The sequence below is a fragment of the Rhinopithecus bieti genome, unplaced genomic scaffold, assembly GCF_001698545.2.
Source record: "Rhinopithecus bieti isolate Rb0 unplaced genomic scaffold, ASM169854v2 scaffold_12928, whole genome shotgun sequence".
Taxonomy (NCBI): Eukaryota; Metazoa; Chordata; class Mammalia; order Primates; family Cercopithecidae; genus Rhinopithecus; species Rhinopithecus bieti.
The window spans coordinates 232,516-257,407 of record NW_016807614.1 but is presented as its reverse complement, the minus strand read 5'-3'; the positions used below and the strand labels follow the sequence as shown (position 1 = coordinate 257,407).

General features: G+C 40.4%; 1 protein-coding gene across 1 annotated transcript in view; it reads right to left on the bottom strand.

Annotated features, from left to right (window-relative positions):
• Positions 1 to 4,379: 4,379 nt before the first annotated feature.
• SMURF2 (SMAD specific E3 ubiquitin protein ligase 2) overlaps positions 4,380 to 24,892 on the bottom strand; it is a 39,644-nt gene continuing 19,131 nt past the window's right edge. Inside the window, exons 5-13 of the mRNA XM_017882833.1 lie at positions 23,948 to 24,051; positions 20,059 to 20,173; positions 17,967 to 18,145; positions 16,989 to 17,126; positions 13,674 to 13,794; positions 9,712 to 9,913; positions 8,369 to 8,444; positions 5,020 to 8,056; positions 4,380 to 4,879 (exon numbers count right to left, since the gene is read on the bottom strand). Coding sequence (XP_017738322.1) covers positions 7,957 to 8,056; positions 8,369 to 8,444; positions 9,712 to 9,913; positions 13,674 to 13,794; positions 16,989 to 17,126; positions 17,967 to 18,145; positions 20,059 to 20,173; positions 23,948 to 24,051 — 1,035 coding nt within the window. The 3' untranslated portion in view covers positions 4,380 to 4,879; positions 5,020 to 7,956. The remainder of the gene's footprint in view (positions 4,880 to 5,019; positions 8,057 to 8,368; positions 8,445 to 9,711; positions 9,914 to 13,673; positions 13,795 to 16,988; positions 17,127 to 17,966; positions 18,146 to 20,058; positions 20,174 to 23,947; positions 24,052 to 24,892) is intronic.

The window sequence follows — 24,892 nt, the reverse complement described above, 5'->3', positions numbered from 1 at the left end:
AGGATGCTTCAGAGCAGTTGAGGATATGGAGACTTGGATGGAAGCTCAGGAGTGGCAGAGAGAGGCTTCCATTAGAGCATAAGTGTGTGCTGTGGGGATGAGTGTATGTGTGATGAGAGGCCAGGAGGCATGAAGCAGTGAAACCTGACCTAGAGAGAAAAGACATCTGATCAACTGCTGTGGTTCTAAGTGCTGAGCTCTTGGAATGGAAATTGGCAGAAGGGTGGGCCACCAGGCAGGCGAGAGCTTCCAGCGGGGAAAGGCTTAATGGACTGGGAGTGTTTGGAGCATGGTAAGTGACATGCGGACACCTGTGATGGGTTGTGACAATTCAGCAAGCACAGGTGAATGGAAAGGACAGGAAATGCACAAGATGAGGTGAAGGGGTGGCCTGCCCCCTCCGCACCTGTGGGCTTTTCTAGTCAGGTGGGACGAGAGACTGGGAAAAGAAAGAAGACCCAGAGACAAAGCAGCACTCAGCATATGGAGGACCCGCGCTGGCACTGGTCTCTGAGTTCCCTCACTATTGATCACTATCTCTACCATCTCGGAGAGGGGGATGTGGCAGGACTATAGGGTAATGGTGGGGAGAGGGTCAGCGGGAAATTGTGAGCAAAGATCTCTGTCATAAATTAAAGGAAAGGTGCTGTGCCTTAATGTGCACATAGGCCAGATTTATGTTTGACTTTACACAAACATCTGGGTGCATTAAGGAGCAGTATTGCCGCCAGCATGAATCACCTCCAGCCATGAGGCAGTTTTCTCCTATCAGTAAATAGAACATACGATTGCGTTTTACACCGAGACATTCCATTCCCAGGGACGAGCAAGAGACAGAGGCCTTCCTCTTAATCTCAACTGCAAAGAGGCCTTCCCCTTTTACTAATCCTCAGCACAGACCCTTTACGGGTGTCGGGCTGGGGGACGGTCAGGTCTTTCCCTTCCTACGAGGCCATATCTCAGGCTATCACTGGGGAGAAATCTTGGACAATACCTGGCTTTCCTAGGCAGTGGTCCCTGCTGCCTTCCGCAGTGCATTGTGTCCCTGGGTACTCGAGATTAGAGAATGGTGATGACTTTTATCAAGCATACTGCCTTCAAGCACTTTTTTTTAACAAAGCACATCTTGCACAGCCCTAAGTCTATTAAACCTTGAGTCAACACAGCACATGTCTCTGCAAGCACAGGGTTGGGGCTAGGGTTACAGATTAACAGCATCTCAAAGCAGAAGAATTTAGTGCAGAACAAAATGGAGTCTCATGTCTACTTCTTTCTACATAGACATAGTAACAGTCTGATCTCTCTTTTCCCCACAATAAGGCTAGATATGCAAGAGCTGGAACATAAGTTCTAAAAAGTGTTAGAGGATAAAGTAGATCTAGATAGCCATAAAATACTGAGTAAAAAAATTTTAGACTACAAAATACGCAGTTTTATAGAAAAAACCACGGTGTGAGCAGGTATTATACATATGATGCAATATAATATAAATACAATATAGGAAAGATCTAGAAGCATAGCACCCAGAAAAGATCCAGAAGCATAGCAGGTGTGACTCTGAGCGGTAGATTATCTAATACCATTAGATGTGTTAGCACAAGCCTAACAATGCTTTTATTACACTTTTTTTTTTAATGTTAAATATTTTAGGAAGATTAAGTTGCTAGTTCTGGTGATTGATTGGTGGGAACTGGTGCTCTTTACCAAGCTAAAAAGTAACTAGGAATAACCAAAAAAAAAAAAAAAAAAGAATTTATGAGAGAATTGGTCAGGGAAGGAATAGGATTGCTCAGCAAAGGTCAGAAAATAGGAGACAACATATTTTGAAAATCAAAAGCAAATAAAGATCACTTCACCAGACTAGCTTAACAAGCAGAGGACGGTGCGATTCAAGTGCTGTGGATCGTGTGCATCAAGCCAGTCAGCCTGGAGCAGCCCAGGAAAGGTTCATCACAATCGTGCATTTGGAAAGTCCTGTGGGGGGTTACAGAGTGAGGTGCTTCGTATTAGAACTAAATGCCTCATCTATCATAAGGGACTAACCAGACAATATTTACAGTTAATGAAAAGCCCAGCCTGGCCAACATAGTGAAACCCCATCTCTACTAAAAATACAAAAATTACTCGGGCATGGTGGTGCACACCCTGTAATCCCAGCTACTTGGGAGGCTGAGGCACAAGAATTGCTTGAACCTGGTGGTGGAGATTGCAGTGATCTATTGTACCACTGCACTCCAGCCTGGGCAACGGAGCAAGACTCTTACAAAAAAAAAAAAAAAAAGCATTAAGAATACTTAACTGGGCAGGAGAAACGTCTTAGGTTCCCCCGCCCATCCCATAGACTGCACCATGGCATGGTGGTGCCCATCTGTAGTCCCAGCTACTTAGAGACTGACCAGTAGTTTGATGCTACAGTGCACCATGACTGCCAGTGAAATAGCTACTGCACTCCAGCCTGGGCAACACAGTGAGACCACAAACAAATACCCAAGTCTGGGATTCAGGGCCTGGCTGAGGTGGGGTATTGATTCATGTGCTCCCATCCTGACTGACTGCTTTGCTGTACATAAACTGAGTTTTGAACGCTTAAGTTTGAACTTAGTCTACAGTGAGACACAGGCTAGAAGCATTACTTTGGAAGTTCATTTTCTAACCACCATGCAAAGCTTTATGGCTATCAGCTAGTACAGAGTGTGGCACATAGTAGGAGCACAGTAAATATTTGTTGAATGAGCAGCAGACAAGTCACATTTAGGGCAGATACTTTTTAAGTAAAATTTAAAATCTGGTCTGTCTAGTTTGCTACGAATGTTAACATAGGAATGTAAAGTAACACTTTTCCTGTGTAATTACCTCCTCTATCCTGTTACTAGGCTCTTGTTCTGTTGCATATATCCTATTGTATATACATGTATTGTAAGCATTTGGTATATGAAGTACAAATCAATAGTGGGTAACATGGTTAACCTTCATTACAATGAAGGGACAAACTTTTCAGGTTAAACTTCTGATCATTAGTCAAATCAAACTTTTGGATAATTTGTAGACTATTATTATACTAAAATAAATAAAAAGCTGTTTTTGAGTCAGGGTCTCAAGTCTGTTGCCCAGGTTGGAGTACAGTGGCTCAATCACGGCTCACTGCAGCCTTGGCCCCCAGGACTCAAACGATCCCCCCATCTCAGCCCCACCTCCAGTAGCTGGGACTATCAGGCACGTGCCCCTACGCCCAGCTGGTTTTTGTATTGTTTGTAGAGATGGGGTTTCGCCATGTTGCCCAGACTGATCTCAAGCTAGGCTCAAGAGATTCACCTGCTTTGGCTTCCCAAAGTGCTGGGATTACAAGTGCAAGCCACAGCACCTGGCCTGAAATTTTTTTTTTTTTTTCATGAGACAGAGTCTCGCTCTGTTGTCCAGGCTGGAGTGCAGTGGTGCAATTTCGGCTCACTGCAACCTCTGCCTCCTGGGTTCAAGCAATTCTTCTGCCTCAGCCTCCCAAGTAGCTGGGATTACAGGGGTCCACTACCACACCTGGCTAATTTTTGTTTTTAGTAAAGAGGCGGGGTTTCACCATGTTGGCCAGACTAGTCTGGAACTCCTGACTCATGATCTGCCCACCTCGGCCTCCCAGAGTGCTGGGATTATGGGTGTGAGCCACTGCGCCCAGCCAAAAATCTTTAATATACTAAAACTTTACAAATTTTAGATAAAACCACTAAACACAGCAACGAGGGACAAAGCAAAACAAAAATATTCAAAAGAATATAAAAGTATATAAACAAAAGTATGCTCACCCTTTGAACTTTAATACACTGCTAGTACTTACACGTTGCCCAGGTTTTCCCTTCTGTTGTACCCTATGCTGTGTAGACTTAGACCATATTCATTCCTTTTCTATCCATGGAGTTAGCTGGACTTTAGTCCACTATCATTATTAAAATCCACGGCTTCTAGAAAAAATACAATTGATTTCTCCTTTTCATTTTGAGAATTTTACTGCTCGACATACCAAAGTAGGGCTGGCAAATGTGAGTCCCTATCATAGACCTGCCCTCCAGAGCAGAGATGTATTATAGCAAAGATGGATGCAGACTGGTGACAGGACCAAGATGCTCTTCCCCACTAACCCCTGACCCCCCTCAGAAATCCACCTATGTGCAGCCCCCAATAGGTACTGCCAACCGGGCAGTCACCACGGCCGGAGAAAATGGGCGCCTTCCCCCTCTGCTGGGAGACAGAAAGGAGGCCTGAGCTCTGCAACATGACAGAGGCACCAACTCAGGATGGCATGTGTTCTTAAACTTTTCATTTTGTGACTCATGTTGTCACCCTCCATAGAGCCAATCATAAATGTTTTCAAAACAATTACAAACTCAATATTCTTTAAAAACGTTGATGCTGTGACAGTGCAAACAGCATTGATTTTATTGCTCGACTTCGGCATGGGCACATACATGTTAATTTTTAAAAACCATTTATACAGATGTTATTGATAAAGCTCATGTAACAAATGAGTGAAAATACAAAGAATATCAAAGCTAAAACACTCTGTAATAAATACAATGAAAATGATAAAACTTTGTTTTTAAAGTCAGTTTGAGAGAAGAATATTACATAAAGTGAACTAATTACATCTAGAAATAAAACAACTCAGCATTTGGAACAATCATCCTAACATGTTAAATACCACAAATGGCACCCGTTGACTGTACGCTTAGAAAACAAGCAGAAGGAGCTGCTCTACCAAACTAAGGATGGCTGGAACAGCCTCTAACTCCCAACAATGCAATCAGTCCAATGCACTGGCAGTTCAAAGCCCAGATTAGTGTTGTAAAGCGAATTACACTGTATTTGAAAGAAGAGAATCTTGTGCTCCGGACTGTAAATATATGAAAGAAAAAAAGGCTTGGTAAAAAACCCATTCGGGGCAACAAACTATGTGCAAAACAAAATGTACACTATACACAGCACTATTTAAAAAGTACACCAAGATACAAGGCCCTCTGAGAGAAGACTCACCTCTCTGTATTGCCTGTGAGCTCTGCGAAGGAATCTCTGTTCATAACTAAGCATTCAGGATGGAAAGGCAAAAGTATGAAAACAGGTGTCACATATCTGAAATAACAATACAGCCAGAGGGAAGATAAGAAGAAACCAGTTAAGAGGGACACGGAAATAAAGATTCACATTAAACATGAGGTGCGAGTCCATGGTTCAGTAACACATTGGGGGTTTCTGCTTAGCACCTATTTGGAAGTAATCGGGTAATGTAACTTTGAAATGGAAATCTAAATCGTGTTTTTATAGATGATGGTGATAGCATAGACTGTTATGGAGAGTAATTTATTTTTTGGGGGGGTGGGGGGGACGGAGTCTCACTCTTGTCGCCTAGGCTGGAGTGCAGTGGTGTGATATTGGCTCACTGCAGTCTCTGCCTCCCAGATTCAAGCAATTCTCCTGCCTCAGCCTCCCAAGTAGCTGAGATTACAGGAGTGTGCCACCACGCCTGGCTAATTTTGTATTTTCAGTAGAGATGGGGTTTCACCATCTTGGCCAGGCTGCTCTTGAACTCCTGACCTCAGGTGATCCGCCCGCCTTGGCCTCCCAAAGTGCTGGGATTACAGGCGTGAGCCATGGTGCCCTGCCAATTTCTTTCTTTTAAAGCTCTATTAAGTCATTAGCATAAAATTAAAAAGGCACTCAAAAAACAATGGTATTTGCCTGCTTTATATCGTATATTAAAATAAGTGATAGTAGCATTTCATTATTACTGCATCCCTGTCAGTTATGATTTATATAAAGTATTATGTACTTATTTTTTACTGAAAGATTTTAAAAGTAGGCACAATTATAAACTGCACTAGTGCTTTAATATAAAAGAGAGATGGGCCTGCAACTAATAGGGTACTACCATGACAGCTGAACATTACTGATTATCAAATAGCATAGAAACCACCTTCCATACATTTCAAGATGCTCTTCATACTCAGAATGCAATGTAAAAAAACAAATTGTTTGAGAGGAAAAAGGCAGACATAAGCATATTACCACTGCACAGTTACAACTATGACTAGCTTACTTGTGGCAGTTGAATGTGGCCAAATGAAATACATTAAAATACTTAAAAACTACGCAAGTAAGTTCTCAACTTTTTTAGAGCAGCAAAATCTCCACTTCTTTTATCCCATCCATTCCTCCCTGCCCTGCTGCACCCCATGAAAGCTTACTTGAAATTCCAATATATATAAGAGAAAATAGGCTGTTCTGGGTAAAGGGGGTGGGGATATGAAGCCTGAGGCCCCTGCTAAATACCAACTAGGCCTTCCCCCTTGCTCCCTCTCTTTGCCCCTCTTCTCTTAAACCATTACTCCTGAGGCACCTCTGAGGAACCCTTTGGCGCCAAGAACACAGACTGAAACCCACTCCATCACATGAAACAGAATAGAGGACCTATTTACTTCATAACTTTAAATTCTGCAGCTTAATTATCTCATGAAAATTTGCTTATTTCACATCAATGTAAAAAAAACCCTGAATAGTGCATATTTCTGATGGTTGAATTTAAAAATCCAATTGTGATTTCAGATTTTTTCAATCCCTCACCCCAGAGTTTTCATTGCTTCTGGATCATACAACATGCCACACACCTTGAAAGCTAAATCTGGACGTTTCAAAATCAGATGCAAATCTTCAGCACCAAGGGAAGTGGGATTCCCTTACTTCCAAAATGAACTCTTTAGTTTCAAAGTAATTTATGCCATAGAGTTAGAATCACTGTTCATACTACCGCCCCTCAACCCCACTTCATTCTGTTAGGTAAAAGCAGGATTTTCTAAGCTTATTAATAATCTTTAAGCAAAATTCTTCCTTTTTCATAATTTTACCCAATTAAAATTATAAGCAGTTAACACTTTAGGATAGTTTTGTTAATGGAAACTTACACTGTAGTAAAAATACAATATAAATTAGGTGCACCTGTCAGAGACTTTGGTTTATAGGAATAGTACATATATTAAAGATAAGCTGACCCAGCAAAATAATGAAAATCCCATCCCATCCACATGCTGTGAGAAGCTATAAAAATGCAGTATTTTAAGATTAAAAGTAAATCCAAAATACCTAATCTCATTGATTCAAGATAAAACACTAGGTGTTTTTTTTTTTTTTTTTAAAGAGTCTCTTAAAAACAGGGAGCCCCTGAACACATCTTATTGTCACAAATAAATGACTAAGTTTAGACTAAACGTTTGCATTAGGAATCTGACAACCAAAATTATATAGCTGTATTCCAGGAAATTCGTTCTTGAAAAATGTAAAAAAGACCCATTTAGACTAAGCTGAAACATATAATGCAAAATATAATGCTCTGCCATAGAAAAACACAAACATGTAAATGGCTTAATTTCTTAAAGATGATTCTTTTAGCCAATTGTTTACAAAGGTAGAATAATTCAAAATAATTTTTTATTTTTATTTTTTTTACAAAGAGCAAGTACAGGAGCTGTTCAAAATTATGTATTCAATCAAAATGAAATGTGACTTGTACCGACTGCTGAAGTTGTCTTGATGTTTGAGAGACTTGAAATCTTTGAAGCAATTTGAATAGATTACCTTTTATAAAAATAGTAGTAGTCTTTAAGTGTAGAAATACTGCCTAACCTGGAAATGAGGAAAAGTCAGCAATCTTTTTAGGTTCAAGGATCATTAAGTTTAATTAGCAGCTGAATTGGGCCCTCATGCAAAGCAATAAAGACCTTTTTATCCTTGAAAAAGGAATTTCAAAATTTGGTCCTTTCCCTCACAGTGTCTAAAATGTAAAAAAAAAAAAAAAAAAAAAAAAAACGGGGGGGGGGGGGTTGTCTTCCTGTATATTTCAGCATTCTTTGAAACTCTGCTGAAAGGAGACTGTCAGTCAGGGTTGTATAAATAGAGTCCTGGGCAAATCCTTGAAGCTTGTCATTCCACAGCAAATCCACATGTTTCTTCAATGGCTGTTAGCAGCTTTTCATATAGCTTTTCATAGCTTTCATAGGGCGGAATGTCTATTCGATTGAAGCTGTGAATAAGCAAATCAAATTTTATACAGTTCATTCATAATGAGTAAACTGGCCCAGCAAGTGTATACCAATATAGCCACAACACTCTGTCACACAGAAAACTAAAAGGTATTTCTCTAAAACAGAGGTGACCACTTTTTAGTTTTCCTACCAATTTTCGAATAATCTTAAATTTAAATCGCTTAAGCTGCTTATCATTCCCTTTAAAGGCTCATTCAACACTAGTAAGTACAATAAAGAAAAAGTCCAATCTGTTCGGAACTAACACCTACGTACATGGAATGGTGAATAAAGCTACAAAAATACCTTACCAAGTGTGGGCTTTCGGCAGGTTGTTTGTGCAGGCATCAATCTGGTGTATGGTAAAGAGTCTCGGGCCTGCAGCACCTGCAAATGAAGGAAATGTGGGTGAAATCACTGCAGGTGCGTGCGTTCGTCACCAAAATCTTAGAATAAAACTGGCACGTAAACCACAGGATCTGGGGATAGGGGAATGCTAATGAATCCGCACGTACTACCAAAGGGCAGCAGGAAAAGCATCTGGGTTTTGAGAGCCAGAATTAACTTTGGATAAGGCTTAGATTCCGTAATACCTTCGTATTTCCATTTGAGAAAAAATTCGAGATTGAAATCCCTTTCCCAATTTCTATGTTTTAGAGAAAATCAGTATCCCAAAAGCATGAGAAGAAAAGTAATCAGGAAAATCCAAGGTAAAATACATAGGCACACATTCAAAAAGATGACAACCTAATGCGAATTTAGATTTCACGACTCAAACTGGGCTGAGAGCAAAAGAGCCGTCTATAGAATCCATTTCAGTTCGCACAGACACCCCATATGAATACAGGTAGCAGAAAGACAACCTCACTTTATGCATCTGGGCAGTGTGATGCTGAGGAGCTCTCCTTACAGAGAAAGGCAGCACAGCTGAAAGCAGGTTCGCCCCAGGGATTTCAGAGCATGTGCTGTGGGCAGCACTGCCGAATTACGTACCAGTCTCGCTCTGTATGTCCTTAGTCATCACCGGCAGCTTTGACAATGAAGTGCTTAAGAGGTAAAGGAAGCAACTGCCACCCAGTGAAGCGCCACAATCATTAGCAATATTACAAGCTCATCCCAAAATTAACCAGCTGATTCCACGGAAAATCATTCTTAAAAAAGGAATATGGTTGTAAACAAATGGTCTGATGCTATGCAGTAATTAAAATGTTCTGACCGAACAGATGGTTTCCATGACCCATGCTGCTTCTGTCTAATAAAGAACTGAAAAGTAGAGGGGAGAGGCATCCCAGGCAGGTAAACGTTTTCACCAGGTCGAGATGTGAGCATGAAAGTGAATGACTTCCCTTACAGGAATGTGCAACAGAATTAAAAGTAAGGTGACCAGAAAACAAAAGGCAGAGCATCACCACGTACGGTCTCTAGCATGCGGCACTCACTACAATCAGAGAAGCCCACAGAAAAGGCTCTTGGGAGGGGAACAAGAGAAAGGAAGGAGAAGAAGGTATCACAATGTGAGAGTCACAGGTAAGAAGTGAAAAGAGAATCTCTAAGCACACGGTTTATAAAATATCTACACAGACCCCATACTGACAGACCTGCCCCCACCCCTGGTCCACCTGCAGCCCAGCTTGCCTGCCCCTCAGGCTGTTACCTTGCAATGCTTTGAAGCCCTGCAGAGGCACTCGAGAGGACCCTGTCACAAACTGAAGCAATCGTGCTCGTCGCTCTTCATCAAAAAACTCCACAGCTTTCCAGAACCATTTGACAATGTTGCTGTCTGGTGTACAGTGTTTTAACCGGGTGTTTACCTTCCAGTCACTAACATCTATCTTTCCAAGTCCACAAATAATAAGCTGTGAAAATAGTACACAGTAATGAACCTGTGGAAACCATAGCCAGGTCAAAAATTCCTCAAAAGAGAAATTCAGATTTGTACTGCTGGCTCTCATTTGCTGGCTTTTCAAATTGACATACCAGGTTCTAGGCTCAGAGATTTTAATTCTGTGCATCTGGGGTGACAGTTGGGTTCTATATTTTAAAAAGTTCCAGAGGTATCTACTCATTGCAAACTCCCTCCCCAGGGTCTGAGAACCACAGCTGTGATAGACTTGACCAGGTAAAAAATTGTGACTGTTTCATAAGTTCATAATAAAATTATAAAACTTTAAGAAAATGGACAACAATTGAGATCCAAAGAGTAAATACAGTTGATATGTGCCTTCTTTGGACCTGTATCATCTACTAGTTTCAATACCTATTAGCTTTGTTGATTGAGGGCAATTCAATCAATGTCCTCTGCTGTAATATGGCAGTAACATCCATTTCACTACATCCTGTGGAAGCAACCAATAATGCACAGAAACTTTAGAAATGAGTGTTGAATAAGTGATTCATACAATTTGCTTAATTTTTTTTTTTTTTTTAAGACAGAGTTTCGCTCTGTCTCCTAGGCTGGTGTGCAGTGGCATGATCTAGGCTCACTGCAACCTCTGCCTGCCTCCTGGGTTCAAGTGATTCTCCTGCCTCAACCTCCCGAGTAGCTGGGATTACAGGCATGCACCACAATGCCCAGCTAATTTTTGTATTTTTCAGTAGAGACAGGATTCCGCCATGTTGGCCAGGCTGGTCTCCAACTCCTGGCCTCAAGTGATCCACCTGCCTCAGCCTCCCAAAGTACTAGGATTACAGGCGTGAGCCACCATGCCTGGCCTACATTTGCTTAATAATCTTAAATTGATATTAAAGCACAAAATACATGAGCACATTGATACAGACCTCTGCTAAACACATCCTGATGGAGGGTCACACAGATGAACTATATCCAAATCATTTTGATATTACTAATACATCTCCCTAGGGTCCAAGACTAACTCACCATACTAATCTAACATGTTTATAATAGCGAATTCCATGTGTACTATAAAACATAACTTGCAAATCCTAGATTTTATAGAATTAAACCGAGGATTAATTATACAACGCTAAGATAAATGTTATACATATCATCTTTAAAAATGGGTAGGGTGTGGTGGCTCATGCCTGTAATCCCAGCACTTTGTGGGGACAAGGCAGGCAGATCACTTGAGGTCAGGAGTTCAAGACCAGCCTGGCCAACATGGTGAAACCCTGTATCTCCTAAAAATACAAAAAGGTAGCCGGGCGTGGTGGTGGGCACCTGTAATCCCAAGGCATGAGAATCGCTTGAACCTGGGAAGTGGAGATTGTAGGGAGCCGAGATCCTGTCAGCCTGGGGGACAAAGTAAGACTGTGTCTCCACAAAAAAAAACCAAACCCCCAAAAAGCTGTTAGCCAGGTGTGGTGGTGCACACCTGTAGTCCCAGTTACTGGGGAGGCTGAGGTGGGAGGATCACTTCAGCATAGGAGTTAACCATGAGCTAGGATCATGCTACCGCACTCCAGCCTGGGCAACAGAGTGAGACTCTATCTCAAAAATAAAAATACAAAGTTTAATGATTCAGGCCTGGTGCAATGGCTCATGCCTGTAATCCTAACACTTTGGCAGGCAGAGGCAGGTGGACTGCCTGAGCTCAGGAGTTTGAGACCGGCCTGGGCAACATGGTGAAACCCCGTCTCTACTAAAAATACAAAAATTAGCCAGGCGTGGTCGTGCACACCTGAAGTTCCAGTTACTCGGGAGGCTGAGGCAGGAGAATTGCTTGAACCCGAGAGGCGGATGTTGCGATGAGCAGAGATTGCGCCAATGCACTCCAGCCTGGGCGACAGAGTGAGATTCTGTCTCCACACACAAAAAAAGAAAAAGTATAATGATTCATTAGCAGTAGAAACTATATTCAAAATCCTAACTCTACCAAATAAAGTCTCCAGTAAGGCTTCCATAGGGTTCTGAAATAAAATCTCCAACAAAGCGTCTACAGGGTTCACTGAGTTACCACCACACTGAACAGGGAGGAGGTTATATCCAAAAAGGATTATGGGTGTGTTTAATGACATAAAAGACTCCTCCTAAATTCTTTTCCTCAGAGGAATGGCAGTTAGAAGGCCAAATCCTCGTTTATTGTATAAAGAGATGAAAATGCATTATACTGCAACCTTATCGGCATTCCTGCTACGTTCTCCTCCAACTACTTCCTTCTGGCTATTTCACTGTGAACAATTCAATCACAAAAGGAATGGGGAGAGTATTAAGTAAGACCAACCTTTTTAGATTTGTTTGCTAACAGGTCTGTTAACAGATTTAGTTAGGACATTGAAGGCAGTGAATAAAATCATGTTTCAAATTATTAGTAGACTTCAAATATTTGTGTTATCCCTAACTACTAAATAAATGTGGGAGCCTGAATAGAATTAAACCTCATGTTTCTTAGTAGTTCAGTAGGAAATTCAGATATATTTGTCAAAGGTCTTAATTACAAAACCAGACCTGAGGTGTTTAAGGGATAGCTTTAAAAGGAAACAAAAAACTATTAACTGTTTTGTATGGCTGTTAATCTAAAGACATTTAGAGGCCAGGTACGGTGGCTTACACCTGTAATCCCAGCACTTTGGAAGGCCAGGGTGGGTGGATCATTTGAGGTCAGGAGTCCCAGACCAGCCTGGCCAATGTGGTGAAACCCTGCTTCTACTAAAAATATAAAAATCAGCTGGGCGTGGTTGCGGGTGCCTGTAATCCCAGCTACTTGGGAGGCTGAGGCAGGAGAATCACTTGAACCCAGGAGGTGGAGGTTGCAGTGAGCCTAGATCATGCCACTGCTCTCCAGCCTGGGCGACTCTGTCTCAAAAAAAAAAAAAAAAAAAAAAAAAAAAAAAAAAGGATACAATTTATCCTAGGTGTTTTACTTATTTTCTCAATGATCTTGTCTATCAAATGCTTTCTTGCAAGCTTAGTGCAAAACCAACTGAGAGTAGGCTCTTACCCAAATTAATTTCAATATGGTAGATTAATGAGGTTTTACTTAACTAAATCAGTAACCACTAAGTTAGGGAATAAATATATATTGGAAGAATGTACATATAAGTCATGAAATCTGTTTAAAATAAGAAAGTACAGGATAGAAAAATAAATTTAAAATGTTCACAATATAAGAGAGATTGCTCACAGCCAGGCATGGTGGCTCAAGCTTATAATCCTAGCACTTTGGGAGGCCAAGGCAGGCAGATCACTTGAACTCAGGAGTTTGAGACCAGCCTGGGAAACATGGCAAAACCTTGTCTCTACCAAAAAAAAAAAAAAAAAAAAAAAAAATACAAAAAAATTAGCCAGGCATGCTGGTGCATGCTTGTAGTCCCAGCTACTTGGGGTGCTGAGGTGGAAGGATCATTTGAGCCCACGAGGCCAAGGCTGCAGTGAGCCATGACTGCACCACTGCACCCCAGCCTGGGTGACGGAGTGAGACTGTGTCTCAGAAAAAATAAGACACAGAGAGAGAGAGAGATTGTTCATTCACAGAGATTCCAAAGCATGAAAGGCCTTCAAAAGCATGAAAGACTTTTCCTGTGAATAAGAATTCTCAAGCATAGAACCATGAAACTTAGAAAGTACCAGAAATATGACTTTCCTATAAAACTAAGTAACAAAATAATTCCCAATCCTTTCTTGTTATACTAGTGATGTTCTAATACTAATGCACTAACCTCTAACTCCTTCTCATCAAATGTCTTCAGCAAATGTTGTGGAATTACTTCATTAAATCCTTTCTGCAGAGCCAGGAATTGAGCCTCAATGCCTCGTAAAAATCTCCAGTTCACATAGAGCCTGTAAACATTAGGCAGGATTGTGTATAATCACACATATTTTCAGATCTGGTAATTATTATAAATCTCTACTTTAGCAACATTGCATTTTACAAGCAAGCATCTAATTAACAATTTAGCCTAAAGTCTAAAAATAAATCTCAGACTAATGGGGATAAATGATCCCTGAGGTGTGACACAGTTCAGTGTTGATGAAAAGTGGTAAATTTCTACTAACAACAGCAGCATCAGCAGAGCAACCCTTCGAATCAGAGAAGCTCCCAGGAAACAGGACGTCTACTAGAGCTGAGTCTTGATGAAATTTCTTTCTAAACTTACAGCATACATGCCAATAACTAGAATAAAGAGCTCTTTCACTCAAAAATAACTATTTTTCTGATTTTACTTGTAAATGTAATTTGAATGTGTTGGGTGTTTTGTTTCTATTTGAGGGAGGTCTATGGGAGAAGATGAGGTAGAGAATCCTCATACCAAAATGAGAAGAAGAAACAGTAAAAGCCAATAGCAAGCACTTTTGATTAAATAATCATTGTTCTCTAGAGGATATAAAAATTCTGGAAGATGTAATTTTACCAATAAAAAATGCACTAAACTACATCTACTGTGTGAATGTATGATTTATACGTGAATTTCTTTTATTTATCTACCTACCCAAGAAGATCTCTCCAGCTCACACATCACAGAACTTAATCATCTGTCAAATTTGTTAACATTTCCAAATTTGGAGAAATGGTTCTCCACTTCAAGAAATAAGTTACTTAACAATATATCCTTTGGAGGACCATATTTTGTTTGTTGGGCTAAGGGGACAGTAAAACTGTATAACTGTAAAAATTTTTATTTATAATTTTTAATCTCATAACTGTAGCTGGCAAGAGATTAGTACCGTGTGCTGTAAACACGACTGAACCCTGGAGAGTGGGATCCAGGGACTGAGTAGTACACACGAGGTCTTGAAAAGGAGATACTGCTAAGACTTAGGAAATTCTCATTTGTTCTTTCTTTTTTAATTATTTTTAATTTATATTAGATAGAGTTTCGCTCTGTCGTCCAGACTGGAGTGCAGTGGTGCGATCTCAGCTCACTGCAACCTCCACCTCCCAGGTTCAAGTGGTTCTCCTGCCTCAGCCTCCAAAGCAGCTGGGATTACAGGTGCCTGTCAACACACTTGGCTAATTGTTGTATTTTTAGTAGAGACAAGGTTTCACCATGTTGTCTAGGCTGGTCTCAAACTCCTGACCTCAGGTGATCCACCCACTCTGGCCTCCCAAAATGCTGGGATTACAGGCATGAGCCACCACACCCAGCCTGTTCTTTCATTTTTTAAAGTAGAAATGTAATACATACGTTTTATGTATGTAACAAAAAACCAAACATTAACTATGGAGACAGTAAAATATGAAAGTCCATTCTTTTACCCTCTTTCTCCTCCCTATTTCCAGTCCCATCACCTCCACTCCCTCATCCTAGGCAAAAACTTTATTTGACTGCAGCCTCCTGAATATCTTCAGTATAATTACAAAAAAAACAGCCAGGCACGGTGGCTCACGCTGTAATCCCAACACTTTGGGAGGCCAAGGCAAGCAGATCACGAGGTCAGGAGTTTGAGACCAGCATGGTCAATATGGTGAAACTCCATCTCTGCTAATAATAAAAAAATTCGCCGGGTGTGGTGGCATGCACCTGTACTCCCAGCTACTCGGGAGGCTGAGGCAGGAGAATCACTTGAACCTGGGAGGCAGAGGTTGCAGTGAGCCAAGATTGTGCCACTGCACTCCAGCCTGGGCAACAGAGTGCGACTCTGTCTCAAAGAAAAACAACAGAAAACAAAAACCAAAACAACAACAAAAAAACATAGACTTTGTTCCTACATAATTCTTGTAAGACTTAGTTTTAAAATTTGACAGCTTATGCAGTCTTTCTTTTAAATATCTACATAATATTCTGTTGAGTGTATAATATAATCATTCTTCTCTAAAAACATTTTAGTAGTGTAATTTTTACAAGTAGTATTTAATTGACTGTCCTTTCCTGTACTTCTTCAATTTCATGTGTGTTTCTGCAGAAGAGTCCTAAACACAGAGCTGCTAAAGGGCACGTACTGCTGGTATCAAACTGCTTTCCAGAAAAGCTATGCCAGTGTTCACTCCAATCAAGTGGACCTCATTTTTAAACTAGGAACAATTTTAGTAAGATTTGGGAACATGATCTATACAAAAAAAGTATAGCATGCAAGTTTCTGTGTACATACAGTAAAGTTCAAGTTCAAACTTCCAAAGCTGATTACCACAGTTTTATGTTTAGTAGACTTTTTATTTCTCATAAGCCAAATTAGCCCAATACATAAAAATGCCTCAAATTTACTTGATGAAATCTGAAAAACATTTATTTACATTTATCCCTAAACTCACAATGTGCTCGTTTATAAACAGGCTAAGTGTTAGTAATATATAGCACAAAAGCCCTTCTGAATTGCCACCTGTGATAGCTACACCACACGTGGCCCCACTGCTCACATCTCCTGGTATTCACACCTTTGTACAGCTCCTCTTCCATGATGAAACTGGGCTGGCTGTCTCAGTTTAACCAGAAGTAGACAGCAGGAGTCATGTTGGCCAGGACCAGGCTTAGGCCTTAAAAAGATCTAGCAGCTTCTGCTTTTGAGCTTTGGAAAGCTGGCCACCCCATAAGAAGTCTGGCTATCAATCCAGCGGGTAACATGGTTAACCTTCATTACAATGAAGGGACAAACTTTTCAGGGAGAGAGAGTGGCTATGGGGAGACGGAGTGGTCATGGAGAGAGGGAATGGCCTTTGATATCACAGAGGGAGAACCAAGGAACTCAGCCAACAATGAGAACTAGGCCCCAGTCAGTGACCCCAGTCGACAGCCATGCCAGCTAGCCCTCGGCCATTTGAGTTATCCTAGTTATGAGTGAAGAGGCCATCTTGGTGTTGCAGGCCTAGCTGACATCTTGTGGAACAGCAGTGTGTCATCCATGTTGTTCTTTTGCCCAATTTCCTGACCCTTGGAATTGTGAGAAATAATAAAATGGCTGTTCTTAACAAGCCACTAAATTCTGCTGAAGCAGATTTTGTAACACTAAGTAATACTATCTAAATATTTAAGTTTGTTCATACTAACATCCTAGAACATTTAAAAAAAATTCAGCCTTGAGAACACACGAGTGTTTACCTGACATATTCTTTTTTATTTTCTTCATTAACAGGGATACTTTTGCCATTTGGTTTAAGTTCATGCTGAATAATTTCACCATATGCATTATGTTCAACACAGAAGGTATGGTCCAAAACACCTGTAATATCATTCTCACTGGAAAGGAAAGAGGAAGAGATAGGTAACTGGGAAACCTAAAATACAGACCCTATAGATGTATTAACTGGTGAGATAAAACTAAGATCATTTTATAATATGACAAATGTGAGGTCAGATTCAGCTTATGAACTCTTAAACTACCACACTACCTAGTTCTTTCTGGACAGAAAAGTCAAAGAGCTTTAACCTTCATAAACACAGGAAACATTTAACTTCCTGAGTGATGAGAAAGAGCCCTGGTCAAAGCTGGGACTTGCTAGAACCACCAGTATAGGACAATTTCAGTTATATTTGGCATTCTGAAGAGCCCTACTCAGTACTGTACTCCAAGGGGCCAAGTGCCTGTGTATCCCTAGTTGAGAAAGCCACTGTATACTTTATAAAAAATAAACATTTCCAGTGTATCTTCATAAAAATAACGACCTCTTGCAAAACAGAATCAGTTCTTAGCTTAAATTCAACAATTAGTTCTTATCTAAAAGTACGGTTCCAACAATCGCCACTTCATTAAAAGCAATGGCAGCAACAATTTGCTATTCTAACACTTGCAGGTTTGGAACAGAATTTGCATCACATTGAGGAAATAATTATACAAAGTACTTTTAAAAATAGAATAAACTAGTTTTTTTTTTTCTTTTAAAGTAGTAACACTTGCTAAGTTTAAGGAATTTGAAATATATAAAGAAGCTACAGAAAGGGGGAAATCATATGAGATCCTATCACTCAACCACTCAATATTTTCTGTGTAATTTTTTTTTAAGTACATCGGTTTTGAAACTTTTTTTTTAAAGCTCAAGAATTTAACTATAATGAAGAGACAGAAGACTCAATACATACAGTATCCACACTAAACTGTTATGAAGATCTGGATCTACTAACTCCATGTCATCCAAAGTAATCGACTTCCCAAGCAATTGCTTATAAAAAGGCAATGTGAAACCACCATCAATATAATGTCCATGAAACACAGCCATTCCCATTATTCGTCCAACAAAGTGGAAATAGGATAAATGTTCCTGAAATTGAAAAGAGTGTATATACTCAAGTTAGAAACTACCCAGGAAAATTTTAATAAAAATGAAATATTTCAGCAACATTAATTTTTTTGAAAATAAGCATAAAATTTGTACTCTTCAATATAGTCAGGAGGGAGTATTTCTCTAGGGCATGCTCAGGAGTCTCTAGGTCACTCCGGAACAGCATATTACACAGGGTAATATGCCCTTCTCGCGGGGGTCAGTCATTCTGTAAATTTTATCTTTTAGAAATTAAGTCCAAACTATGGTCCCAGCGCTTCATTCAACTACTTGCAGATTCTTTTCTCTTCCTTCTCTCACTTCCTTGCTGAGCCCTTTGTCATGAAAAAAAATCTTTCAATTCTAAATCTCCCCGCCTCCTTGACCTAACCAGAAATTAAACATCAAAACACCATAGATTTAAGAGCACAGACTTGGTGTCAGGCTTGAATTAGAATCATGATTCTGCTAGTCACTGGCGTATGGACAAATTAACCCCTGTAGGACTAACTGTCCACATCTGGAAATACGAGGATAATAACAGTATCTTAAAAGCATCTCTATGAGGAGTAAAATGAGGTGATGTTTGAAACCCATGGAACTGGACCTGGCATGCTGTAAGCCCTCAATGAATGTGGGCTATTGTTACTACAGGGGCAGCAGTGCGCCCTCCAAAAAGAACCTTCACCTCAAAATCCTCCCTAAATAATTTCCTGAAACAAATCTAACATTTCTACCCTTTTATATATATTTGGTCTTTCGTCACAGATTATTTTGTTAGATGTTTGTATTTTTAAGTTCTTTTTTTTTTTTTTGAGACAGAGTCTCGCTCTGTCACCCAGGCTGGAGTGCAGTGGCGCGATCTCGGCTCACTGCAAGCTCCGCCTCCTGGGTTCACATCATTCTCCTGTCTCAGCCTCCCGAGTAGCTGGGACTACAGGCGCCCGCCACCACGCCCGGCTAATTTTTTTTTGTATTTTTTTTTAGTAGAGACGGGGTTTCACCGTGTTAGCTAGGATGGTCTCGATCTCCTGACCTTGTGATCTGCCCATCTCAGCCTCCCAAAGTGCTGGGATTACAGGTGTGAGGCACCGCGCCCGGCCAAAACTAAGTAATCTTTTAAGCTCATCTTTAAACCTCTTTCTTTTTTAAAAGTAATAAAACACACACACGCATGCACACACACACGTACGCACACACATATATATTTACCAAAGTTGCATTACACTATTTGATAACCTTCTTTTCCCTTAACACATCATAAACACCAACTTTCCAAATCATTAACTATTATCCCACATGATCATTTTAGTGGCTGGCTGTATAGTATGCCCTTCTATGGAAAGACAATATAAGAACAATACATTAGTAATAACTGCTAACTTCTGTTGAGTGCTTAATAATGTAATTGATAAGAGTTGTACAGTTAATAACATACAGCACTGTGCTAAATGCTTAATGTGCTGGTCTCCATTTAATTCTCATAACCCCTCTTTGAGGTACAAATTTATTTATTAGCAATGACAAAACTGAAGCTTAAGTCCATGAACTTGCCCTCAAAGGTCACAAAGCTAGTAACCGATGAGGCCACGGTATGCCTTTCTAATTCCAGAAGCTATGCCTTTAATCATTTGTGTGATTCTGCTTCATGTCATAATTTAATCAGTCCCCGCTCTTGAAGACAACTATATTGTTCTCAGTTGAGTGCTACTATAAACAATAAACATCCCTGTTTCCAAATTGGTGCATGTATCTGTAATCATCTGCTTGGGAAAATTTTGTAGAAGAGGAATTGCTGAGTCAAAGGGTACAACTAAGACAAGGACAAATAATTTCTATATAATAAACTACATTAATATGTAAACATGAAAAGCATTACAGGTCACAATTCACATCAAAACTTCAAATCATACCGGATTAACTGCAGAATCAGGATTGATCTGCAATGTATAGATATCATCTCTTGAATATTGGAAGAGGCCATAGTATGGATTCAGCATTTCATGTGACAAGAGATACAACCATTCCCTAGAAAACAGATATGACCAAGGAATTCTTTTGTTAATGTATACATTTTTATTAAGATATGCCATTAATTCATCATTTTAGCAAATAATTTTTTAAATTAATAAAAGGCAAAAAAGCACTAACTGTAGTTATGTAAGATCACACTGGAAAATCTACCATGCCAAATAGCAAATAAAACTCTATTATATTGAAGTAACATCTCACTCAAAATTTAGGAAATTTTATTGCATTTTAGCATCAAAGAGTACAAAAGTATTATCTAACAGCTCAGCTACTCACGAGATGATATAGTCCAGTGGTCTCTTACTTTTAATTGCCAAATAAATTTGTAATCCATAATAAACATAAAACAAAAGGAAGAATATGGTTTTATTTCAAAATGTCCCTGTGAGGCTGGGGACGGTGGCTCACACCTGTAATCCCAGCACTTTGGGAGGCCAAGACAGGTGGTTCACTTGAGCTCAGGAGTTTGTGACAAGCCTTGGCAACAAGACAAAACCACATCTTTACAAAAAATATAAAAATCAGCCAGGTTGATGGCATGTGCCCCTAGTCCCAGCTACTTGGGAGGCAGAGGTGGGAGGACTGCTTGAGCCTCGGAGGTTGAGGCTGCAGTGAGCTGAGATCACACCACTGCAGCCCAGCCTGGGTGACAGAGTGAGACCCTGTCTCAAAGGAAAAAAAAAAAAAAAGTCCATGTCATCTATACTATCCTGGTCTACTATCACGGCAGATTTATACCAGTTTATACAGACATATAATATAGTATTGATTTACTCTTCATTTTGGACAAGGGTATATTTTGTTGTAGTGTTAGTAAGAACACTTCATTATCCATTTCATTATCTTTCACTGTATAAACCCTAAAACATACCATGATAAAAATATAAGTGGGCAAAGATTGAAGGCATTTGGTGTAGGTATGGACTCAAGGGCAAACCTGCATTCTTTGGGTATGTTCCATACCACTTCTTGACTTCAAATGTAAATCAATGTTTTAAAACCTGGAATAAAAAGTACTACCACCTTGAATTTGTTAAATCCTTCACATTTTTCAAAGTATAAAAGATAATTTGTTACTCACTTTGGAAATTCACTAGTCTAGGACTTAAGAGATGTAGTTCTAGTCTTAATTATTGTCATTCCTCGGCTAGGGAAGGTTATTTAAATGATATATTTTGGTATTATGGATTAAACAGAGTGAATAATATTTTTGAGCAAATGCAGAATAGTATTAAAACTAGTTAAAGGAAAATGTTTCAAAAGTCTATGTGATGGAGTCTAAATCAAATTACTACCGTTATGTAACATTTGAAAAACTACTCTAGAGATTAAAAAAAGAAGTGACGTCTCCACATAAGCAGCCTTCCCAACATAACACTCATCTGATGTGTCTTGTGGTTTTGGTGTGTGTATGTGTTTTTTAAAAAGAAAATCTGAATTTTTGTTTTGTTTTACCAAGTATTTAGAACACAAATAAGAGCAGAACTCAACTACTTTGAGATTCTACTATGGAATAAAGTTCAGAAAAACCAGATCACTGTCACATTCCATTTATTCTGCTCAAACCCTGACAGTAGTAAAGTTAAAAAACAAAAAACTGGGCTGGGTGCAGTGGCTCATGCCTGTAATCCCAGCACTTTGGGAGGCCAAGGAGGGCAGATCACGAGGTCAGGAGATAGAGACCAGCATGGCCAACATGGTGAAACCCCGTCTCTATTAAAAATACAAAAATTAGCTGGGCGTGGTTGTACGCGCCTGTAGTCCCAGCTACTCAGGAGGCTGAGGTTACAGAATCGCTTGAATCTGCGAGGCAGAGGTTGCAGGGAGCCAAGACTGCACCACTGCACTCCAGCCTGGCGACAGAGTGAGATTCCATCTCAAAAACAACAACAACAACAAAAACTGACTACTAGGCAGGCATGGTGGCTCACGCCTGTGATTCCAGCACTTGGGAAGGCTGAAGCAGGAGGATCACTTGAGGCGAGGAGTTTGAGACCAGCTTAGGCAATATAGATGCTGTTTCTACCAAAAAAAAAAAGTTTGAGACGGAGTCACGCTCTGTCGCCAGGCTGGAGTGCAGTGGCATAATCTCGGCTCACTGCAACCTCTACCTTGTGGGTTCAAGTGATTCCCCTGCCTCAACCTCCAAAATAGCTGGGACTACAGGTGTGCGCCACTACACCCAGCTAATTTTTTTTTTTTTTTTTAATTTTTAGTAGAGACGGGGTTTCATGTTGTCCAGGATGGTCTCGATCTCTTGACTTTGTGATCTGCCCACCTCGGCCTCCCAAAGTGCTGGGATTTACAAGCGTGAGCCACCGTACCTGGCCAAAAATTTTTTTTTTTTAGGCATGGAAGCATGTGCCTATAGTCCTAGCTCTTTAGGAGGCTGAGGCAGGAAGATCACTTGTACCTAGGAGTTCGAGGCTGCAGTGAGCCATGATCACACCACTGCAATCCATGGAGCCTGGGTGACAGAGCGAGACCTTGTCTCTAAAAAACTAACTAAATAAAATAAACTACTTATTTGATCTACACATATAATTATAGTACTCAGATGCCACCACTAGATGATGATGATGAAGTTTTCCCAATAAACATTCACTCTAGTTATGAGTAAGCAATACAAATTCCACAGAAACTATCAAGTCCTAAGTATGATGTGCAAGGGATTATTTTTAAAAATCCACACTAAAGAAACTATCCATCCATAAGTTTAAAAGGTGACGAATGAAAATAAGTCTATAAATACACACATGTAACGCTAAATAACAATGGGAATTATTGAAAACATAATTTTGGTTGAAGATTAAGGAAAGCAGAATTATCATAATGATCCTTAGAACATTTCAATACAGAGCTACAGTGTTTCTCCTGTATTTATATAAAACAAATTTTCACACTTAGTAAAGAATTCTTGTAGTAAATATAGTATCAGAAACAAATCACTGGCTGGGTGTGGTGGCTCACACCTGTAATCCCAGCACTTTGGGAGGCTGGGGCAGGCAGATTGCTTGAGCTCAGGAGTTGGAGACCAGACTGGGCAACATGGCAAAACCCCATCTCTACAAAAAAAAAAACAAAAATTAGCCGGGTGTGATGGCTTGTACCTGTAGTCCCAGCTATTCAGGAGGCTGAGGTGGGAGGATCTCTGGAGCCCAGGATGGGGAGGTTGCAGTGAGCCGAGATCGTGCCACTACACTCCAGCCTGGGTGACAGAGAGAGACCCTGTCTCCAAAAAAAAAAAAAAGAAAAGAAAAAGAAAATCAATTTGACTTGACTTGTGAGTTACAAATGTAGCAGAAGCATTATACTTTCTGTACTAAAGCATTCTGAGGACCATCATGATACGTACATGTGTATAAACACATGCATGCATACACATTCATTTAACAAGGTAAAAAGGCATACCAATGGAAGCAAAGAGAACCAGTATTCAGTTCAGGTTATATATCATTTAAATCTCAAAACTGTTCCTGACAATGTAAAGCAGAGGCAATAACATGCTGAAGGAGAGAGAGAGAGAAAACACAGGGCCTGCAGTCTCACTGGACTCAGAATATCTATTGGGGAGTTCTAAAATACTTGTCTGGTAGCAGTACTACCCTAACCTCATTATGAATATATCTGTTAGGATATCCTCAGTAATACAAACATTGGGGAATATAATACCAAAAAATAAATGTCAATGAGAAAGTTACACCACAGGAAGTATCTTAAATTGGTAAGTACAGAGATCCGTATGTCATAAGCTGGCAAGCAAGTCCTTACCTGGCAACCCCTCCATAGTCAAGGCCTTCTTCTCCACGAAATTTTATCATTAATCGCTTCCAGAGATCTTTTGGTCTCATTTTCATGACCTGTCGATATGATTCCTAAAAAAAAATAATTTTTAATACAGTATTACTATTAGGTCCTTTTAGCCTATTACTTAATCTCTCCCTGCCAATCCACTCAAAAAACTCAAGTCTAAATAAGGTGAAATTTGGCCAGGTGCAGTAGCTCATACCTGTAATCCCAACACTGTGGGAGGCTGAGGCAGGAGGATCACCTGAGGCTAGGAATTCTAGACCAGCCTGGGCAACATAGTGAAACTGTCTGCACAAAAAAAATTTTTCTTAAATGGCTGGGCATGGTGGCATGCGCCTGTAGTCCTAGCTACTTGGGAGGCTAAGGTGGGAGGACTGCTTGAGCCCAGCAGTTCAAGGCTACAGTGAACTATGATCATGCCACTGCACTCCAGCCTGGGTGACAGAGCAAGACCTTGTCTCTTTTAAAAAAAGAAAAAGAGGCGGCCTGGCGCAGTGGCTCATGCCTGTAATCCCAGCCCTTTGGGAGGCTGAGGCAGGCAGATCACGAGCTTAACAGATCGAGACCATCCTGACCAACACGGTGAAACCCCATCTCTACTAAAAATACAAAAATTAGCTGGGTACGGTAAGCGCGTGCCTGTAGTCCCAGGTACTCAGGAGGCTGAGGCAGGAGAATCACTTGAACCTGGGAGGTGGAAGCTGCAGTGAGCTGAGATTGTGCCACTGCACTCCAGCCTGGCGACAGACTCTGTCTCAAAAAGAGAAAGAGAAAGAGAGAAAGTGGGGGGGAGGCGAGGAAAAGGGAGGGGAAGGGGAAGGAGAAGGGGAAGGGGAAGGGGAAGGAGAAGGGGAAGGGGAAGAAGAAGGGGAAGGAGAAGGGGAAGGGGACGAACAAGGGGAACTA